This window comes from Bombyx mori, chromosome 19 (genome assembly GCF_030269925.1).
Source record: "Bombyx mori chromosome 19, ASM3026992v2".
In the NCBI taxonomy this organism is placed as follows: domain Eukaryota; kingdom Metazoa; phylum Arthropoda; class Insecta; order Lepidoptera; family Bombycidae; genus Bombyx; species Bombyx mori.
This window is the reverse complement of record NC_085125.1, coordinates 5,287,998-5,309,826: the sequence shown is the minus strand read 5'-3', so window position 1 is coordinate 5,309,826 and position 21,829 is coordinate 5,287,998. Positions and strand designations below refer to the sequence as shown.

General features: G+C 40.6%; 1 protein-coding gene and 1 long non-coding RNA gene across 5 annotated transcripts in view; one reads left to right on the top strand and one right to left on the bottom strand.

The window, feature by feature from the left end:
* Nucleotides 1-9: 9 nt before the first annotated feature.
* LOC105842595 (uncharacterized) lies at nucleotides 10-18,232 on the bottom strand. Of its 3 annotated transcripts, none has more exons than XR_001140174.4 (5): nucleotides 17,503-18,232; nucleotides 6,874-7,024; nucleotides 5,809-5,965; nucleotides 4,912-4,998; nucleotides 10-3,219 (listed from the first exon to the last, which is right to left on the bottom strand). It is a non-coding gene; the product is annotated as an uncharacterized LOC105842595 (long non-coding RNA). The 3 variants fall into 3 exon arrangements; XR_009975674.1 differs by having other exon boundaries at nucleotides 4,912-4,995; nucleotides 17,932-18,232; XR_001140175.4 differs by having other exon boundaries at nucleotides 17,932-18,231.
* The window catches only part of LOC101745308 (dynein intermediate chain 2, ciliary), a 30,541-nt gene continuing 15,675 nt past the window's right edge, over nucleotides 6,964-21,829 (top strand). Inside the window, exons 1-5 of one of the 2 annotated variants that reach the window (XM_012696522.4) lie at nucleotides 6,964-7,164; nucleotides 19,351-19,464; nucleotides 19,949-20,153; nucleotides 20,633-20,755; nucleotides 21,134-21,259. In XM_012696522.4, the coding sequence (XP_012551976.2) occupies nucleotides 7,150-7,164; nucleotides 19,351-19,464; nucleotides 19,949-20,153; nucleotides 20,633-20,755; nucleotides 21,134-21,259 (583 nt within the window). In that variant the 5' untranslated portion in view covers nucleotides 6,964-7,149. The remainder of the gene's footprint in view (nucleotides 7,165-19,350; nucleotides 19,465-19,948; nucleotides 20,154-20,632; nucleotides 20,756-21,133; nucleotides 21,260-21,829) is intronic. The other variant, XM_021352782.3, reaches the window with a different exon arrangement.

Here is a 21,829-nt window from a genome sequence, read left to right as displayed (position 1 = left end):
AACACCATGTAATTCCACCATTTATTATTGTAGTACAATATGCTTTTTATTTCTAATAATCATAATTTATTATTTGATCTACGAATAGTCATAGTACATTTAAAATGTTACACTCAAACAAACGGTTAATATTCAATTTTGAAATATTCCAACACATCCTGAAGGTGTCTCGTGACGGCATTATAAAAATAAAACTTAAAAACAATGGAAAAAAGTTTAATATAAAAATACAACTCGAAAGCTAGACGAACGATAGAACGTTTCAAAAATTTTAAATTAGGCTCGACTCAGTCTTTCGCGAACGCTCGTTAAATTAATAAATAATTGAATTTAATTGAATAAGTTATTTAATTTAATTGAATAAGCTAGTTAGATTGAGAGTTAATAATTGCATCAAGATTCACGGCAAGCACGCTAGAGTGAATGAACCGACGAGCAACACAATTAATTTTGCTATTGAATGTTTTATGTCAACTATAAAATCTTTATTTTTATTGTCCTTGTAGGCAGACGAGCATGCGGCCCACCTTATGGTGATTGGTTACCGTCGCCCATGGACATCAGCAATGCCAGGGGCACAGCCAAGCCGCTGCCTACCGATATTGATATGAAAATTTTATGTACATACTCGTATAGTCAAAGTACTAATTAACTGATTCTCGTCGTCATTGAAGTAAGCATTTTTATTTGCTGCACACATGAGTCGAACGAGCACACCATCCTTCCATATTATTTTATTTATTAAATATCATAATATCAAACGTATCGTTTTTAAAATTACTCGCGTGCCTCAATTCATTCTTTGATTCACGACAAAATACTTTACTTATCCATCATGTTCTATATTCAAACGACGCGCGATATCAATAAATTATTATAAATATTATTATTAAATAAAATATAATAGATTATTAATTATATATGTAAGATTATTAAATAAGCATCGGTAGGCCTCCCACAAGACAAACCGACAACCTGTTGAAGGTAACACAGTCAACACAGGCTAACCTGTTATTATGGCTAGCCTTGTGAGAGGGTGCGCCCAACAGTAGACATCTGTGGGCTGATGATGATGATGATGATGATAATAGTGATTTATATTAAACAGTTGGCCACAGAGTGGTACCGACACCACCGGCCCACCTTATAATATCAGTTCTTAGAATCGGTTGCATAGAAGCAACAATTATATTATGCATTGTTAATGTTAGAACGTATTCTGTCTGGTTCGTAATCAAAACGAGCCACAGACATCATTATTTCTAGAAAATCCACTTTAATAATGAATGTAGATTACGATAAAAATAAATGGATATAACTTATAATCAAGATTCCGAGTTTTCTTGTAATATATTAAATTTAATATTAAAAAAAACCAAAAAAAAAAGTCCAAAGAGTCATAATTAATTGAATCATCCGATTTTTAAATTTAGTGTGTTGTTGTTGTTGTTGAATGCACAAATATTACCTAATTATTTACGAATACATTCGATCTTCCCTCGTTCCAATCTGCCTAATAAATAATACTAATAACATGCTTGAAGTTAAAACGTCAAACTCTCATTAAGCCGTGATTACAATAAACAATCATAGAAAAAAAAAATCTATTAACAAATCAGATACACGATTTGCTTCAGAATTTTGTGGTTAATCTAAAAAGCATTGTATGGGCTTTCAAAATTTGTTTGTCGTTTTAATATTCTTAAATTACATAATACCTTTGCTTAAATTCTTTTTTTTTTACTAGTTGAGATTACCAGACGGGTCTCACACACCTAATATTCATTTACTCGTATTTCATGATCATAGTGTTTACAGCCTACAAATTTGAGAAGTTATTTCTGAGTCTCAATCGGTGTGAGTGCTTCATGGCGTGACCATGTTATAGTTTGTGTTTGAGCTCAAAAAGACAACACAAATTTTTATACATGAATATTTAAAATTTCACGTCATCCGAAATCACAAATCATTGATACGTATTATAAGACAATTACATTTAAAACGACTACGTCTAAATATATGTTAATTACGATTTTAATAACTACAACAATACCTGTCTCCTTATAATTTTACAATCGATTTGGCTTTATTTTAAATGGATATGCAGATAGATAAGCAGATTACGACTAAGACAATTACGCAGTTTGATTAATGCGCGGTGGAAACAACATACAATCCGAAACGATGCTTTCTGCAATCATGCTGTTACCGTTGAAGACATAGCAGCGATTGATTGGCTTGATGGTAAGTAGCCCATTACAGTGCTAAAGGTACGTCAGTCTGATTACAGCGCTGAAAGAATAACATCGAGAAAAGCGCATACCACAGTTTCGGTATTACGAGATGTGAAATAGTACTTATGAACCACTGTTAGTGATGAGTAATTTTTCAAACAAATCGGAGCATTTCGTAAGGAATTTTAGAGACTCTCCTTCCGTACTACCTTATACTCCAATCCGTCAATGAGATTAGGATCCCATATGAATCACGACTGTGTGGAAAGTGCAATAAAAGAAACTTGGTATTTAGACTTCCCATATTAGAATAAGGTCTGATTTATCTTTTATGTGCTAAAGCCCTACACGTTTTTGAATTCTCCTCTAGTCTTGTTGAGCGCTATCAACGTTTTCAATGTCAATTTAACTTTGCTCTTCAAATATTTGCCGAATATAATCTCTCGCGACACTTCGAATCCGAGGCGCCCAATGCTACTCCAATCCGTCCTAACCAGTAAAGACGCAAATATTCACATTAACCGGCTAATTAAATGAACGATATTTGATAGAGATTACGCTCGGAGTTAGCCCCGAAAATCGTTATTACAAGTTAATTAAGAAATCGATAGAATCCAACTACATTCTACAACATCGATACAAAATACAAATCATTGTAATAACATTCGAAACAATGTAAATTTTACTTGCGGACACAGCACAAAATATTGCAGAAGAATTTTCGTGATTTTGGCTTCACTTTCTTTGGTGACGATGTAGGTACTCGCTGGTAACGCGACGACTGCATCGGAATGACTAGTTCGAGAACTGATGTGTCTTCATCTTCGTCCGAAGCTGTAAGTTCGACTTCATAGAGAGGCGGTGAAGCACGCTCCGGACTCTCCTTGTTGACGGGCAGATGATCATCCGGTTTTGGAACCGGCGGCCACTGCATCATGTCTAGATCCTCATCATCTTCATCACAATGTAAGACTGGTATAACTTTCTGAAATGAATGATTGAAGTATCAATAATGATCATTGGCTAGTCGAACCGGAAGCCATGATTACTTAGCGGCAGAAATAGGCTGCATGTTAAGGCGAATTTACATTACGAAATTAGTGTCATGCAACTAATTTCATAGTGTAGACGCGACGTGAAACTAGAATCGCGAAAGGGCCTGTGCTGTGCGGACGTGTGTATTTTTAGCTCGCGCGCGCTTCAAGCGTTGAAAATGGCAAACCAACAAATGGAGTACAGATAAAAATATAGAATTCATTAATGAATGTCAGCGACGAGTACAAAATTAAAATTATCTTCACTCATTCGAATATAATTTTTATAGCACTCAGGATCTTCATCTGCTAATTCAGAGACTAACTTCATTGCACCTAAATGCCTTCCTCGAATCTACCAGCATTTTTTTTTCTTGATGGTATTTTTTAAAGTTTATATGTTTATAAGCATTTCTTCAGCTACATTGAATATAGCAAACTATAGCTTTGATGCTGAAGGCGCCATGGTTACTGCGATACTGTGGATTTCGCGACACTAATTTTTTAACGAAACTACTTTCGCATATATCGAAACTACTTTCGTGAAACTGAGTTCAACATGCATGACACTAATTTCGTAATGTAAATTCCGGTGGTAGGTTGTACAGCCTACTTATGCGGACCTATCACTAGTTTGTGCCGGTTGTTGATCACAGTGTGATAATCAGAGAATGCTGATGCCAATTCTCCAGTGAATCCCTCGATTGCCTTACACAACCAGACGACAAGAGATGCTATTTTAGTCCGACACTGCATAGACGTTATATTGGTTTTTATTATAGATAATACCACGATAAAGGATGAGAAACAGATGCACAAAAAAAAATTTTCGGAATATTAATAACTACAATTATTAAATTATTAGTCTACATCTCAACTGCATTATTTTGTATGTTCTAACCAGATTCACGTTCTGTTTATTTACGTATCCAATGTTTGATGATAATCTTTTTTATTTATTTATATGTTTTGGATTATATGCGTGATTTAATTGTTTGTGTTAATTATTAAGTAATTTTGTCGTTAAGTTTTGACTGACAATAGGCCTTATTATTATGCTCAGTCACTCAAAGAGGGCTATGCTCGGCGTTTTCCAGCGAAATAGAAACGGATGGAGGATGAGGAGATTCGCAGAAGAACCTAGATAACTGATTTATCCCGAATTATTACGAGGCTACGGTAACACTGGGCTGAGCACATTGTTCGTAGAACATACGGTTGCTGGGGCCGTAAAATTTTTATTTATTGCATATGTGGATGGACGAGCTCACAGCCCACCTGGTGTTAAGTAGTTACCGAAGCCCATAGACATCTACAGCGTAGATGCCGCCACCCACCTTGAGATATAAGTGCTAAGGTCTCAAGTGCAGTTACAACGGCTGCCCCACCCTTCAAACCGAAACGCATTACTGCTTCACGGCAGAAATAAGCAGGGTGGCGGTACCTACTCGCGCGGACTCTCAAGAGTTCCTACCACCAGTTACGAGAACGTAAAAACGTAAAAGTTAACGTAAGAACGTAAAAGTTACGGGAACGCTCGTCCACCCATCTAAGCAATAAAAAAAAAATATATTAATAAACGAGGGAAACATTATTAGCGCAGGTATTAGCTGCAAAATTGTTGATATCAGGCAGTCACTTACCGCCAATTCCTCGTCGCAATGTTTTAGTATAGGTATCCTCCACCAGGGTATGGTCTCTTCATCATCAGTGCTGCTTGATTCGCTCTGCTGTGACAAACATTAAAAAGTACAATATATAAATTCTAATGTCAGAGATGATGCTCGGAAATTGGCCAAGCAAAATCTGGGTCCTTCGTCTAAGAGTGACTTTTATTTATCTCGCATTCGTATATAGCGATGCACTGGTGTTCGAATCTCGCTGGCGGGTACCAATTTTTCTAATGAAATACGTACTCAACAAATGTTCACGATTGACTTCCACGGTGAAGGAATAACATCGTGCAATAAAAATCAAACCCGCAAAATTATAATTTGCGTAATTACTGGTGGTAGGACCTCTTGAGAGTCCGCACGGGTAGGTACCACCGCCCCGCCTATTTCTGCCGTGAAGCAGTAATGCGTTTCGGTTTGAAGGGTGGGGCAGCCGTTGTGACTATACTGAGACCTTAGAACTATATCTCAAGGTGTGTGGCGCATTTACGTTGTAGATGTCTATGGGCTCCAGTAACCACTTAACACCAGGTGGGCTGTGAGCTCGTCCACAAATCTAAGCAATAAAAAAAAAAAAAAAAAAAAAAAAAAAAAAAAAAAAAAAAAAAAAAAAAAAAATTTAAACGGGTTGCCTAAACGTGCGAGCTCGCACGATTAGGCAAATAGTGTTTCGGTCTGAAGAGTGGGGCAGTCTGTGTACATTAAAATTAGGAATATAACAACAGTTCACAATGCGGGCAGTGCTATCAAAGTCAGGCACAAATCAGATTATTAGCGATGCTGCTAAATGGTTACACAGCAACGGGTCATCCGTCTCTTTGTCTTCCGATCTGGGGGGAGTAAAACATAGTATCAGCTAGCACTGACCTGTGCGTCTTCTTGCAGACGATTCCGCGATGCGTTTCGACCTGTGTCGTCGCTGTCAATGCCACTGTCCTCGGGTTCCGTGAACAAGGGGAGCAACAGCCCATGATCTTCCTCTTCGGCCGCCAGCTTGACTCCTTTTTGTGTCTAGGGCACAAGCCTGAAAACGAAAATGAACACTTATATTTATTATATTAAAATTTGTGCGATAACCTACGAACGGTGGCCGGCAAGAAGTGAGGAGGAAAGCCGTAGACCGGGGTCAGTGGTGTTGATTGGGAGAGGCCTATGTCCAGCAGTGGACAACTGTGGACTGTTGATGATGATATTGTTCATAGTTATTTTATTAAACAATTAAGTCTCTCCGATCGCGTTAATTCGCACACGCAGTAGTTTTATCAAGTGATATCATGATATTTATATATAGCTTCTAGAGCTTCACTAGTTAAATAATGAATGTCACCTCCTAATCCATTCTTAACAATTGCCTAAAATCTGTTTTTTTTTCTTTATACAGTTGAAGAACGGGCGCATCACGATGCTCAGCAATGAGCAATTGATTGGAGGAGGAAACAGTTGAAAACCAAAATCGTACAAAGTGCCATCAATATAATGCCACATACGATAATACTGTATATGATATTATGCATATAATCAATCGAAATATACATACATACATATATGTAAAAAATATTTTTTCTCTCATAAGCTCACACCTTATTAGTCGAGTTTCGATCATCAGACGAACAATAATTAATTTTAAGGTTTTATTAATTTATAATACAAAATTGAAAGAAACACATTACCCAATTTATATAAGAATCAGGTGTCAATGAGTGCTTCTTTTAATAAATATACAAAAATGCTAATTAGTAAACACGTACTGTTACATTTTACAATTCTAAACTGTTAAAATTATCTCGCATCTCAGTCACCCTCATCAATAACCGATCTATACGGCCATATTAAAATAGACCTCAGTTTTTAGACAAAGGAAACCACTATGAAATTGAGTTTAAAGTATAGCTCTAAGACGCAAAACATAAAATAAAGTTGCATGACTCTTACCGAACAATATCAAATTGTATTTGTGTGGATAATTTAGTTATTAGGGACACATAAATCCTCCTTGCGGTGTTCCAGCCGAAAGTAGAAACCCAGACTGCGGGCGGACCCCTACCCCGTAACCATGGCAACGCAAATCTGCGCGCGCACCAGTCTATCAACGAAAACAAATCAAATATTATTTACGAATTCGTCGGAAGATGTTTTAAAAGCGTTTATTTATAAAACATATTTTTATTCACTTGAGTATTGTTCGATTTTAGTTTTTAGGTAGCCGAAATGGCTCCAAAGAAGGTACGTATCGCGCGTTTTTTTTTCTAATTTCTATTACAATTTTACTTAATATTCTTAAAGTTTAATATGTTTTTCTGATTACTATTTTTATTAGGAAAAAAACCTACTTCTAGGATCGGATTTATAGCATAGGAATTAAGATTAAGCAATTTAATTTTTTTTAAATTATATAACTACACACAGTATCGATCAAACACATGTTTTAAATAAAGATGAGCATTCTCGTTCTCATTGCTAACGTGTTTTTTATCACCTGCCCCTTAAATAACCAATGTAATTACTAAACATCTTAGGGCTTGAGGTGTAAGTCTCTAACTGTATTGGGATAACAAGTATCCCTTTCAAAGAAAAATAATGGATGGTGAAAAACAATCGGTATCAAAACACGTTACTATTTAAAATATAGAGATACAGATCGAGTTTATGAGAGACTTAGATCGTAAAATCTAGCTGGTCGATTACTACCAATGAATAATAAATAAGTAGTAATGTAAACGGTGCCAAGAGACTGTTTACGAAATATAAACGGGAATTTATTACCCTAAATAAACGAAATATGGTAGTAATACATTGTATGTAGGTAGTTTTCGTAATTATTGTGTTTTGTGAACTTGCATTAAAATGCAAATGGCGCTGGAAGCCACTCCCTGCGTTCCCTAGAGATGTATGTAGGTACATAGCATGTAGATTCTACACGTCAAATGATTTGAATCTAGTGTTCGCCTAGTGGTGGAAATTCGGTCATCATCACTGACATCTCAAGTTTATTAGATCAATTTTATTTTACATTTTCTCTTTCGTTTTTGAAATGCCTCGTAAAGGCAGAAAATAAATGTTTTTTTTTTAAATTATAATACCCTATTTATAATACCACTGCTACAGAGCTGAGTTGCTAAGAAAAAGTTACCTAACTGATTTTTCTTGATTTATTTATGATTCGCGCATTTTTTTTTATTATCTCCCGTGTGAAGTAATAAGCTAATTGGCATACCTATTTGGCAACATTTCGAAAACAACTTCTACAATTCATTTCGCGATCTACTGATTAATTATGTTTTGTTTCTAATAATTGGATACTGTTATCATATTAGAATATCTGGCCTTAAATACACAGAGACAAAAATGTTAGAATTTTATCATGTTATTTGTGTTGAACACGAGCCTAGAGACGTGCAGCAAATATTTACTATGCGCGTACAAAATGTACTTGGCGTGGGACGTCATCTGTTTTAATTAAAGTATGTTTTGTATAGGTATTTCTATTTGAATAAGTATACCAACTTATTTAGCTCTTAAAGCCATTTGCTAAGGCGAGTAGTTCACACGCCTTCCATTAAAGGACCTCTTGTGAATCCGCACTGGTAGATACCACCACCCCGCCTATTTCTGCCGTGGAGCAGTAATGCGTTTCTTTTTGAAGGGAGGGGCTGCCGTTGTAACTATATTGAGACCTTAGAAGAACAAGGTACATCTTGAAATCCGGTCGCGCTTCGCTGTGGCTGTGGTGTACTAATTATATGAAAAACATATATTACTTGAACTCACGTGGCATCTATTGTACATAGGTACTAATAAAGAACCTTTCCCACCAATCACAACTATAATAATACCAAATTTCATCAAAATGGGATCAAAAGCTCAGACGCACAGAGAACAAACATTCATCTGTATTTAAATATTTTTTTAATACCGGCGCGGCGGCGGTGTATAACAAAATGTTCTCTTAAATAAATTATCTGTAATTCTTTTACAGATAATGATAATTGTCATGTCTTAAACAAATAACTTTATATAAAAATATTCCTATCCCTCAAGTTGGGTTTAAACTACACAGAGAGTGTGAGTTTCATCGAAGTCAGTTCATTAATTCAGAAGTTCATTGCGGACAAACAGCATGATATGAAGTTTTATATATAAATATATTAAAATATGTATGAAAATTATACTCTTCCACGGGACGTGATATTTATTAATTACATATAAATTCCAATATTTGGAACTATTATGTTGTATAGATTAGCTTGAGATACCTTAAAACATGAGGTCGAAGAAGTAATTGTATTATAATAACGGCTATTCCACCATTCAAATCGCGGCAGAATTAGCACGATAGCACAGATGGGGACTCGCAGAAGTCGAGCATCGCCTGTCAGGACTCGTCGCTGCCGAGCATCGTAGCCACGACGGCGGAAGCTACGATGCTCGGCAGCGACGAGTCCTGGCAGGCGATGCTTGACTTCTGCGAATCCACCATCTCGCAGAAGGAGGCGGCGGAACGGGAGAGAGAGAGCTCTTCTTCCCTCTCGGCACCATGCCGCCGCCGTCGAGCCGGGGGTCGGAGAAGGGCGATTGTCCAGCTCCGGCCCCTATGAGGAGACAGTCTCCTCCCGGTGATGGTCACGGGGCGACCTAAGGGGGTTGAGGCTGCGCCGCACGCTACCGTCACACTAGCGCGCTGGCACCAGGAGGACGGGACGGCGCGTCGGCGGCTGCGGACTGCGATGCGATCCGCATTTTCGTCGTCGCTGTCGTCGCCGAACATACTGTTGAAGTGCAACCTGGTCGGCGGTGTATCGCGTTCCGACCCGGCAGGCTGGTTCTGGCCCAGCGGGGTATCCCGGAACACCAGCGGCATCGCCCGGGCGGCCTGGTAGGGCCGCCGTACCGCGGAGACCGACGTCGTTGGTCGTCGACTATCGCCTCGACGACCCGTCGGTCGGGCGTCCTCGGGGTGGCGCCGCGTGTCTGGTTGTAGTGTTGACCGCGGAAACCCCCCTACTCTGACCGGGTTCTGACCCCGGACGGAGATCGGACGTCGGGTGTAAGAGTGCAGGGGGTGGGCCCTAAAATGCTTGGGCTCGCAATCTGCTCTCAACACCTGCAGATCGTTGAGTCTCACATACCCCGCGCGCCCCCTAGGCGCGGGGACCTCGTAGAAGGTTCGGCCCCGGCCCAAAAAAAAAAAAGGCTGTACTAACTATTTTATAAAAAATTTGGTCTACAACATGGCGAATTACATAAACTTTTATTTTGCGAGTTACCACAATGGAAGTCTCTTGTAAACATGTCTTAGGTATGTTTTTACTTGGATAATGTCGAATCGATATGCCCGTCAATATTGGTCTTTTAAAATTTCCGTAATGGTTTATCGAATAAATGAAAACAGAAAAATATATATTATCACAGTAGACTTGAAATCTATTCACCTAAATAATATCTCATAGTTATCTGTTAGAATGATACAAAAGCAATATTTAGGGCTAAACATAGAACAAGCTACCCAGAACTATTTACAAATTGCTTTGCAAGAACATATTATTTAAACGTGATTCTAAATTTTTTATGACTAGCTGTACCCGTCCGCTTCGCTGGGCATTTAAAATTAACATTATTATTTCTCACCCCCACAAAGATTCTCATCATTAAAGCCCCCGCAACTGGTGTAGGGAGTCCAACACTCATATAAATATTAACCTATCCATTAAATACATGTATTTTCTACATGAATACCAAGTTTCAAGTCAATCGGATGCATGGTTCAGTAGTTATAACGGAACATCCGTAAAAACCACTATAGATTTATATATTACTAGCGACCCGCCCTCGCTTCGCTTCGGAAACATTAAAACACACATGAAACCAAAAAATAAAAATAAAAAAAATAAAAAAATGTAGCCTATGTTCATCAGGGACAATGTCGGCTTCTAATGGAAAAAGAATTTTTCAAATCGGTCCAGTAGTTTCGGAGCCTATTCGAAACAAACAAACAAACAAATCTTTCCTCTTTATAATATTATATTAGTATAGATTTTGTATGATTATGGTATTGTAACGGTGTTTTGCTGCCTGATTTAGATTCCTAGCCCGCAAGGCTCGAGTAAGCATAGACTGCCAGACTTATGGCGGAGTTTTTTTTTTTTTTTTTTTTTTTTTTTATGATTGAAAGTTTACTGGTGGCCCGAAGGCCTTTCCAGTTTCACCAGGACAGGTGGGCGAGCAAAGGCTCAGCCAAGAGGGGTGGGATTTGCTAACAACTGCCCGAGCGCCTCCGAAGGAGACCTAACAACTCAAGAGCAATTGTTTCGCGAATGAATCTACTACCGGATCGGAATCGCGACCCGCTGAGAAGATCCGGCGAGAAACTCAGCGGGCTGATGCATGGGTTAGGTTGCACGTCGACCTCTTTGTCGAGTTCGACGAGTACGGTTACCGGGGTCCCTAAGCCTGCCCCTAGTATTAGAGCTGAAGGCATCTAATGCAAAGGTTATTGGATCTGATGGATCCGTAAGGACGTGTCTAGGGCGTCGACGGTGACTGGCTCCTGCATGATCAGGATTCGGGGAGTAGTCAGCGGCGGCAACGATAAGGCGATTATCATGACGCATAGCCTTATCGAAGTATCGTTCCGACGCTGACTTCATGTATTTCCGAATTGATTCGAGGCCCAGGTCGTCGTGTAGGTCAACGTTCCTCACGAACCACGGAGCCCCGACAGCTAACCTGCAAAAGCGGGATTATAGGGATTGGAGGGTGTCTATGTGTGTGCGGGCCGCGTGAGCGAACACCACACTCGCGTAAGTCATGACGGGCCTTATGCAAGTTTTGTAAAGTGTCACCTTGTTCCGAAGGGACATTTTACTCCGCTTACAGATCATGGGGTAGAGTCTACCGAGAATAAACGCGGCACGGTCACGGACTGATTTTATATGCGGGCGGAATGTCATCGATGCATCCAGGGTAACGCCCAGGTACTTGACCTTCCTGGCCCAGGGTATGGGTTGTCTAAAGAGAGTAATCGGGGGTGTGAGATTCCTCCTCCTAATCCGGGAGGAAATCCGTGTGGAGCTTCCCCTCTGAAATAGCACCGCAGTACTTTTCGCTGGGTTGATGTCTATGCGCCATTTTCGGAACCACTGTCCTAGGGCTAGGGCTGCGCTCTGAAGCTTCTTCGCGATTAGGGACTTATTTCTACTAGAATAGTAAACAGTCGTGTCGTCGGCGAATAAAGCTAAATGGGTCGGCGGTGACCGGGGAATATCGTTGACGAATAAGCTAAATAGGAGGGGTGAGAGGACAGAGCCTTGCGGGACTCCAGCTGTGAGAGGTCGTGGGGAGGAGCGGGTTCCCTCGACTCGATATCGAAAAGATCGGTTCGACAAGAAGTCCCGTATGATGAGCACGAGACTATCCGGCACGCCCATGTTGAATAGTTTGAAAATCAAACCATTGTGCCAGACTTTGTCGAACGCTTTTGCGACGTCGAAGAAGAGAGCTCCCGTGTATAACGGTTTTGGTCGATTAAGCCCCACAAGAATGTGCTCCGTGAGGCGGTGCACCTGTTGAACGCATGAGTGATTTGTACGGAATCCGAATTGTTCATCGATAAGAATGCCCTTGGATGAGACGAAGTCTCTGAGGCGTTTGTAGAGCAGACGCTCATACAGTTTGCCTAGAGACATGAGGAGGCTAATCGGGCGGTAGCTCGTCGGATGATTTTTTGGTTTACCGGGTTTATGTATGCCGATAACGTCCGCTTCTTTCCACACCGCGGGAAAGATACAGTTCGCCATAGCGGCATTGAAAATAGATGCCAACATCACGATGAGTTGGACGGGTAGAAGTTTAATAACGCGGTTGGATATACCGTCGGAACCGGGAGCCTTGCGAGGACGTAGGTCTTTGATCAAGTCTTTAACTTCCATCGGGGTGACGGGTAGTAACGCATCAGAGGGTGGCAAGGAGGCTCTGCGTTCTACCTCACTGTCTACTAATTCTACATGAACAGGGTCCACGGATTGAGTGCTGGGCGTGCACTGGGTTTGCAATGTATCGGCCAGCAGCTCTGCTTTTTCGTCATCATCGAACGCCGCGAGTCGGCCTGAGGGGCCTACGAGGGGGGGCATAGTTACTACCGTATCCGATTTGAGAGTACGAGCTAAGCGGTAGTAAGACCTTTGGGAGGGCGCGAGTCCTTCTAAGAAATCAGACCATCTGGCATCTCGGACTTCGGCGATGCGAGACTTTACGTCGCGTTGTAGGGCACGCATTCGAATACGATTTTCCGCGGTAGGATACCTGTCGTAGGCGCGTATCGAGGCGTTCTTAGCTCTAAGGAGTTCCCTAATATCGTCGGACAATTTGAAGCGGTGAAGGAAGTCCTCCGCTACAACTTGTTTCGATGACCTATCTAATGTCGAGGTGATGTGTGACGTTAAGATGTCTATGGCTTCTGCGGTATCCTGAGGAGACGGGATAGAGTCCGGGTTAAACGGGAGCGATGGTGGATCAGATTCAGCCAGGCTGATGCCCAGCGTGTGCCAATCCACCACAGTCCTCGTGACGGGAACGGAATCGGGAGCGCGACCGAGCTTCATAACGACGGGACGGTGGTCTGAATCTAACTCTGAAACTACTTCGATCGAGTGTAAGCGCAGAGTTACGTTTTTTAATAACGCTATGTCGAGTATATCCGGGCGATGCGCGATATTTAGCGGGTAGTGAGTCGGGGTTAGCGGAGCGACGATATCGAAGGCGAGATCATCGACTAACGCGTCAAGCCGCCTGCCATTCGGGGTTGTGGTGTGTGAGTTCCACCTGATGTGTTTACAATTTAGGTCGCCCGCCAGAATGACAGAGCTCCCCATACCGAGCAGCGCCTCGATATCACTGCTTAGAACGATCTTATCCGGTGGAAGATAAACGGACGCGATAACGATCGGCGCGTGTCCCGTCAGTGAGATTCGGCACACTGATGCTTCGATATTAGCGAGCGCGGGAGGATCGAGCGGGACGCAATGCAGGGCTCTTCTATAGTAAATGACGGTACCACCACCACGGGCAGAGAGCCTGTCGTTCCTGACCATGTTATAGTTCGCGATTTTAGGGTCACGGCGCGCGGGCTTAAGTAGGGTCTCCTGCACTAAAAAGATATCAATTTGGTGGTCACGCAAAAAGTCAGAAACCTGATCACGTTGATTTGCGAGACCGTAAGCGTTAAAAAATCCTATCGTTACGGATAGGGGCTTTATTCTACTTATATACGCCATTGATTACCGGCGGAGTGAGGGGAGGACGTACGTATTTAATGACGCGTATACGTCGGCGTATTCCTGCACAACGGCGATAAAGTGTTGTGCAGTGGAGGCAGCGCGAATGGCGTCGCCCAAAGCGTTAACGCGCTCAAAGTTGATCGACTGAAAGAAGTCGATCGCTAAAGCGAGATTGTCGGACGCGGTCGGAGGGCAAGTCGCGGGAGAGGGACGAGTCGCGGGGGCGGGACGAATCGCGGAGGAGGGAGTTGTAGCCGTGTTCGTGTACGGCAGCGGTTTTGCCCAGGCCGAGACACTGGGCACCGCCGCCGGAACGAACGCTGGCTTAGCCTGCGACGCAGAGGGTGCCGAGGCTTTGATGTCTGGGCCGGAAGCTCGGAGGCGGTTTTGGCGGGCGACGCGGCGATTTATTTTAGGGGCTCGGGGGCAACCACGGTAATTCGCGGGGTGACCCTGTGTTCGACACAGGACGCAGCTAGGTGGTTCCGTCGCGGTTTTTTGGTCGCGAGCGCAGAGGGCCGTGGCGTGATCGCCCAAACACTTAACACATCGGGGGCGCGCGTGACAGTTACGGGAAGAGTGCCCGTACAATTGACAGTTATGGCACTGGCTAGGAGTGCCTTTTTTATGGGGGGCTTCGACAGCGATACCAGAGAGCCTACAGACGGTCTGTGTGTTAAAGATTTTCTTACCCTCGGGGGTAGGCTGGAGAGCGACTAGAACCATATTATATGGCTCCCTACCGCGACCGGTGTGCATACGGTGCACAGAATTCACTGGTAGGCCTTGTTCTAACAGGTCGGCTTTTACGAGCTCTACATCTAACTCTTTAGGGATTCCGCGTATTACAACGCGGAGTTCGCGCTCCTCCTGGAGCGTATACGTATGGAAACTTATACGCTCCTTACGGAGGTAAGAAGAGAGGGCCCTATGGTCGTCGGGTGTTTGAACCTTAATTTGAATGCCGTTCGCGAGGTTACGGGCATTCGTGAAATTTATATTTTTGGCCTTAAGGGCCAGGCAAACTCGATCCCAAGCTGCCTTCTCCTGAAGGATAACCGGGGGAGGGGTCTGGGTTTTATTTTGTGCCACCGGACGCGGCGACGGAGTGGCACGGGCTGGGGGCGCAACGGGAGTCTGAGGGCGGGGGCGCGACGCGTTCACGGCTTTGCTAATTTTAGCGGCCGCGGGAGCTCGAGACTCCGCGGCACGCTTCTTACCCTTCTGTACCAGGGTGAATCCATCCGTCGATGAGGCGGGGGCGAGGTCGACCTCCATGTCCGAGTCAGAGTCGGAGCACGAGGAGGCGGGTGCAGGCGACCTACGAGCAAGTGTAGGTGTTTTAGAGGGCGCGACGGAGGCCGCGGATGATCGCTCAGCTGAAACGATGGTCACGGCGGACGACGCAGCAGCTTTTCTCGCCAGTATAGGCGACACGGGAGCGGCAGGCACGACAGAGGCTGCGGTGCTCAATGCAGAAGCTCTGCACGCAGGTACAGGCGACGCAGGAGCAGCGAGCGCGGCGGAGTCCTCGAGAGGGCTCGCAGTGTGATTGGCCTTGAAGGCCAAAAACTCCGAGGCGAGCTGTGGGTGGCGAAGTCGGAGGAATTCCGCGAATACAGCGTCCATGATCGCTGAGTACCCAGGTGGGGCGGCCCCGGGTCTTGAAAACACTCGCCTTGCGGCGAGGCCCCAACTTCTCGGACCTGAGCGGTTCTATTGAACACAGGTGGCAATGCGGCGCGATTACTACAGGACAAAGAAAAAGCACAACAAAACAGAAATTACGAAAAGAAACAAAACAAATAAATACTTGCAGGAAACCACTTTGTCGGCAGATGTACCACGAACACAGAAACAACAAAAGGAAACAAAACAAATAAAAACTTCCAGAAAGAGCACTTAGTCGGCAGATGTACCACAAACACAGGCCGCGCGAACAATGGCCGGGCTAACAAAAGCCGGGCGAACAAAGACCGGGCGATCGAGTGGACGATGAGCACGTCCGCACGTGACGGGTGCCTCTATCGGAATGATTATGGCGGAGTAAATCCACAGAGAAATCGCTTGGCATTCTACTAAAACGTCTGAAAGTGAGTACCGGACTTAGGGCAAATGTTGCGCGTCACATATAATTGTAAATACGACCTTGTGATTTTGTGTGCGTCTGCATTCCCTTGCGCGTCAAAGCGCGTAGTTGAAATGTAAATTTCCTAAATGTATACAAAATAAATACATACAAACAGTACATATATGTGTGTAGTATATATTTATTTTCCTTGATTTTGATCAATTTTGGGTTACAAAGTGGAAAAATCGACATGTGAATAGGCGACTGAACAATTGTTTTGCAATTTAAAAAACATCCGTATTACCTTACTAATACGGAAATTTTATACGAATGTTCATGACGGCTTGTAGAATGTTCTAGAACAGTAATCGATCGAAATATAATGCAATGATTTTCTATTGTTTTGATTTAATTTTAAACCCAAGATTGAACGTTGTTTACAATTGGTAAAATTCACATAAAAACGAAACAAAACTGACAATACTTTGTTATATTGTAACAGAAATAAAACCACCGAACGAAGATTAGCGAGGGAAATAATTACAATATAATAAATATAAGCCCATTTAAATTTTTATAATACACGTACAATATGTTTTACTTCACATTCTTTTTATTCTTAGTATTATTTTGTGTACGTCAATGCACGGTGTGACCCTGTCAACATGAGACCAAATAACGCTTTTTGTGTGCCTATAAATAGAATACAACAATTAAGTAGAAATGTTTAGTTAATAATAGCTTTTGTTCTAGGCTTTTAGACAATAGAATTAAAGTGAAATAATTTTTCAAATAACATTTATTGAAATTTGAAACATGGCAACATGAAGATGTGTACTATCCCGATATTTACATTAATACAAATACATACATATAGATATTTTTTTTTCGAATGAAGTCTACATTTAACTCCATATTGATCTGAAACTTGATGAAACGGAAATGATACTCCAAAAGCTAGACTAAAAGAGACAGAGATGTACAGGATTTAGCCTAAGAAAGGATGAAACAAAATACTTTTTTTCAATTCTACCACGGGAACCTGCACACATATTTTTTGTTACTCTTGGCTCATAGGTTTATTTTATATACATACAAGTATTTTGATAGTAGTGGGCGCTGTCTTTCACTGTAAATTCCTTCTCTAAATGTACTAAACTTACAATGATATGCGTTTTTTCAATAATACTGATGTATTTTCATATTAAATACACTCACCGTCGGCTATAAACAGAAGAAGCAATGCGTTACAAAATCTTTAAGCCGATGGGCCCGGCGTCACATCGGGATACGGATTTAAATAAATTAATTATCACAATAGCAGTTATCATCGCACAATACTGCCTAATCGATAGTTCACCACAATCATTTCACATACGACACGCAATAGTGACGCACAAGGAGGAACATACTCGTAAAACTTTATGCTTTTTCAATAAAACAATTTGTTTTTGCACATTTTCTACGTTACTGTCCCGATATATCTCGAATACATTGGATCAAAGACTCTTACGACTTTTTATCGGAGCTTGAAAGAGTATTTTCACAACACAAATCGCAAAGTGAAAGGACTGGTCCGCTATTCTTGAACGCACACCCAAAATAACATGATACAAAATGAAAAGCAGAAGTTAATAAAATTTTCACCTCTAACACGTCTGCTGTATTCGTTCACTCATGATTATTTTTAAACTAATTTCCTTGGGCATCACCCCCAAAATGTATTGAATGTATGTACGCGTTTGTGATATTCTCTAGATAATACTATACGCGTCTTGCTTGTCTAAGAGGCCCAGCTCAAATGACAAACAATGTGATTAAATTACATTGTAAATTGTGTATATTGCTGTTTTGTGATTTTATATTTGTACTCTGTAGTCTGTACTACCTGATGCCAGACACGGGGGCTAATTAGAATTTGGTGACACGATCGTAGAAAATAATTTTGCAACTTTGTACGGACAGTAAAAATGTTTCTTTTTATTTATTTATTTATTTTGTATTACGTCGATTAATCATACGTATATATTTATTTATTTAGGTCCATAATCCTCAAAACATAAGTGTGTCAAAATTGATGTTTTCAAAAGTTTTATGGTGGACAAATATACGTCTAATTAAAATCATATTTAAAAGTGTCACGTACACGCATAGTCCTCGATGTTAAGGTCCCCAATAACAAATGAAAAAAAAATTTAATAAATCATTTAATAACTAGATAGAAACATTCTCCTATGCTTTATAAATTATAAGGATTAAAAATTAAGAAAACTGTTCCGATTTGCTATTTGTAGTATTTACATTCAACAAAAACCAGTTCAACAAAAATACTACAATAAAAACCAAGCTCATGAAAAGCAGTAGCGGCTAATTCTCATTTTTCAAACAAATGTTGCGTTGATAGCCTTACTTGTAAACCAAGTTAATGCTTGGGTAGCTAGATATAGGGTACATTAGGTACCGACAGCGCCAATGCAGTGCCGTTAACACTTTCTCAAAGTAAACGCAAGCATGAAACATTAGAGAAATTCTATTTTAAAATTTCTATGTCGACTGATTTCGAAGATAATTCTGACGTAAGTACCTTGTAATCGTTTTATCTGTAATAAAATCGAAGGCTGCCTAATTTAGGAAAACAAATAAACAGTCGGTGCATGCTTGAGACACGCAATGTTTAATAGTCTGTTTACGCTTGCCTCGCTCGGCGAAAAGTGCCTTAAATTATTTATAGTCGAGTTACATGATCAAGCCCTATAAAGACCTATCAAACAATATGCAAATGTCTCTGAAACATTTACTCGTAAAGCCCCACGAATCCGTCAGACGCTTCGTAAAGAAAGCAGTGTTACCCTTGCTGGCGTCGAAGACTTACGTGATCTCTTTATTTGCGAACGTGGGCAAATTTTGAAAGCAAAATGCTGAAGGCCATGATAAAACGTGCACTTAATGTGAAAGAGGAAAAAGTGCTTTTGAAGAAAACAATACAGTGCTTAGATGTGCGTAGTGGCGCGTTTAGTTTTGTTTTATGTAATTAAGCTTCATTGTTTTAATCAACACGCTATTCAGCAGAAAGACGCTGCGTCCAAGTCCCGCGGTAATTTAATTGAAGATGAAGCTCTGGAGTGGCTTAAGCCGAGAGCTCTCATTAAGCCTGATGATCAAGAAGATGTACCGGAGGCTGTAAGAAAAAAAATTCAACTAAAAGCTTAATTTAGAAATTTAACAATTATTATTGATTAACAAAATTAAATCAGCACGTTCTGTATAAACTAAATATAGTATATATAAAAAATCCCATTACCAATTCTTTGGATACTGATAAATACTAAAATATCTAACAACAGTGGCGTATTTATTATTAAACTAGTGCTAAATGTGTTTGTAATTTATATATTCTCGAAATCGTTCTAACTTGATAACTTGAGAGCTTAGATTTTTTTGGTACTGTATAATGATTGATTAGCATTTGTATAATATGCTATTTACGTGGGAGCTTTGATTTCAAAAATACATAACAAATTTGGGATGAAGGATTAAAGAATAATAGTTCATTCAATAGAAAATAAATTAAAAGAACATACTTAGAAAATTACTACAATTTTCGTTACAAGCTAAAATTTAAATGTAATGAAAATCAATCTTGTAGTCTACTTTATTGTTGTAGGATCTAGATGAAGAAGTCGGGCGAGTTTTAACAACAATAAATCCTAATTGGGTAGCTGACGAAGTGGCTTATCATTACGGGCTAGGAAGATTTGTCGCCAAGCCAAAGCCGACCTTCGGTAAAGCGTACCCCCTATATATTTATCAGGGGACGGCTATTAGGAAAGATTCAGAAGAAGCTAAAGCACAAATTGCTGCAGGATATGGTGTGTAGAAATGCAGTCTTTAAAGTATGTTTAACGTTAAATCAGAGGTGTAAGGTCCGTTAAGTAAGGTTAATAAATTAAAATCGTGGTTAACCTTCAAAAAGAAATATTTTTACTGCTGGTAGGATCTCTTCTGAGACCACACGGATACCACATCCTTACTTATTTCTGCTGTGTGGTAAGGAAGAGCGGGGCCAGCTATACAATAGAACTAAGATATATAATTTGAACTCATGTCTCAAGGTGGGTGGCAGCATTTATTTATTTATTGTTTTGGTTAATGATATTGGACTCCTTAGGTGACTACTTAAAACAAGGAGCGCTCATTGGCCGATCTCAACGAAAAACTACGAAGACTACATGATAAAAAGAGAACGTAAATTGTCTTTTTCAAAATTTTTGATTACAATTTATTTACCTTTGTTCGGTATCTAGAATGAGCTTTCAAGTCTTTTAATTAAATTAATAACTTCGGAAAGGTATGGTTGGCTTTGATGATGCTGGACCAAAACGGGCCAAGGTAAAAAAGTCTGCCGCTGAAGAGGAGGAGGAAGAAGAACCCGAACCAGAACCACAGCCACCTGAGGAGGCTAAAGCTGAAGGTACAAGCTAATTAATTAAAGAGATAACCTCCAAATAGCTTGATATAAATACTAATATATTGCCACAGGTATCGCTTGAAAACGAAACAGAATTAGCCACAGTCATGTAGGAGCGAGACCATGCTTTACTAGTTTAATATAAAACTTATGTCATCTATACTTCATATTATCTACTGAACCATGCATCCGATTGACTCGAAACTTGGTATCTATGTAGAAAATACATGTAATTAATGGATAAGCTAATATTTGTATGAGCGTTGGACTCCCTAATAATAATGACAATAAATAATAATGTTAATTTTAAATGCGCAGCGAAGCGGGCGATTACGGCTAGTTTTGTATATTATTATAATCGAATATTTCTGAATCTCACAGAGGACGCAGTAGCAGATGAAGAGAAACCTAGTGAAGCTGTAGAAGGTCCACACGAACCAGAACCTGTAGCTGATGATTTAGAGGCTACGGCAGGAGATGTTGGAGAGGAGCCGGAAGGAGATGAAAGTAAGTGATTAAAACTAGTATGAAATTTAAAAATCAGAAATTTGATTGCTATTAGAAAGTATATTTGTAACTATTATAGAATATTCTTAGCCGCTTTAACGAAATTGGAAAACGGTTCGCGTTGAAACTTTTTTTGATGAATGGAGTTAAACATAATGCCGAGTTTACATTACGAAATTAGTGTCATGCATGTTGAGCTCAGTTTCACGAAAGTAGTTTCGATATATGCGAAACTAATTTCGTTAAAAAATTAGTGTCGCGAAATCCACAGTATCGCAGTAACCATGGCGCCTTCAGCATCAAAGCTATAATTTGCTATATTCAATGTAGCTAAAGAAATGCTTATATACCTATAAACTTAAAAAAATACTATCAAGAAAAAAAAGTTGGTAGATTCGAGGATGGTCAACAAGAAGGCATTTAGGTGCAATGAAGTTAGTCTCTGAATTAGCAGATGAAGATCCTGAGAGTTATAAAAACTATTTTCGAATGAGTGAAGATAATTTTGATTTTTTACTATAGGTGTTTCGGGACCCTTGTCATTGATATTCATTAATAAGATCTATATTT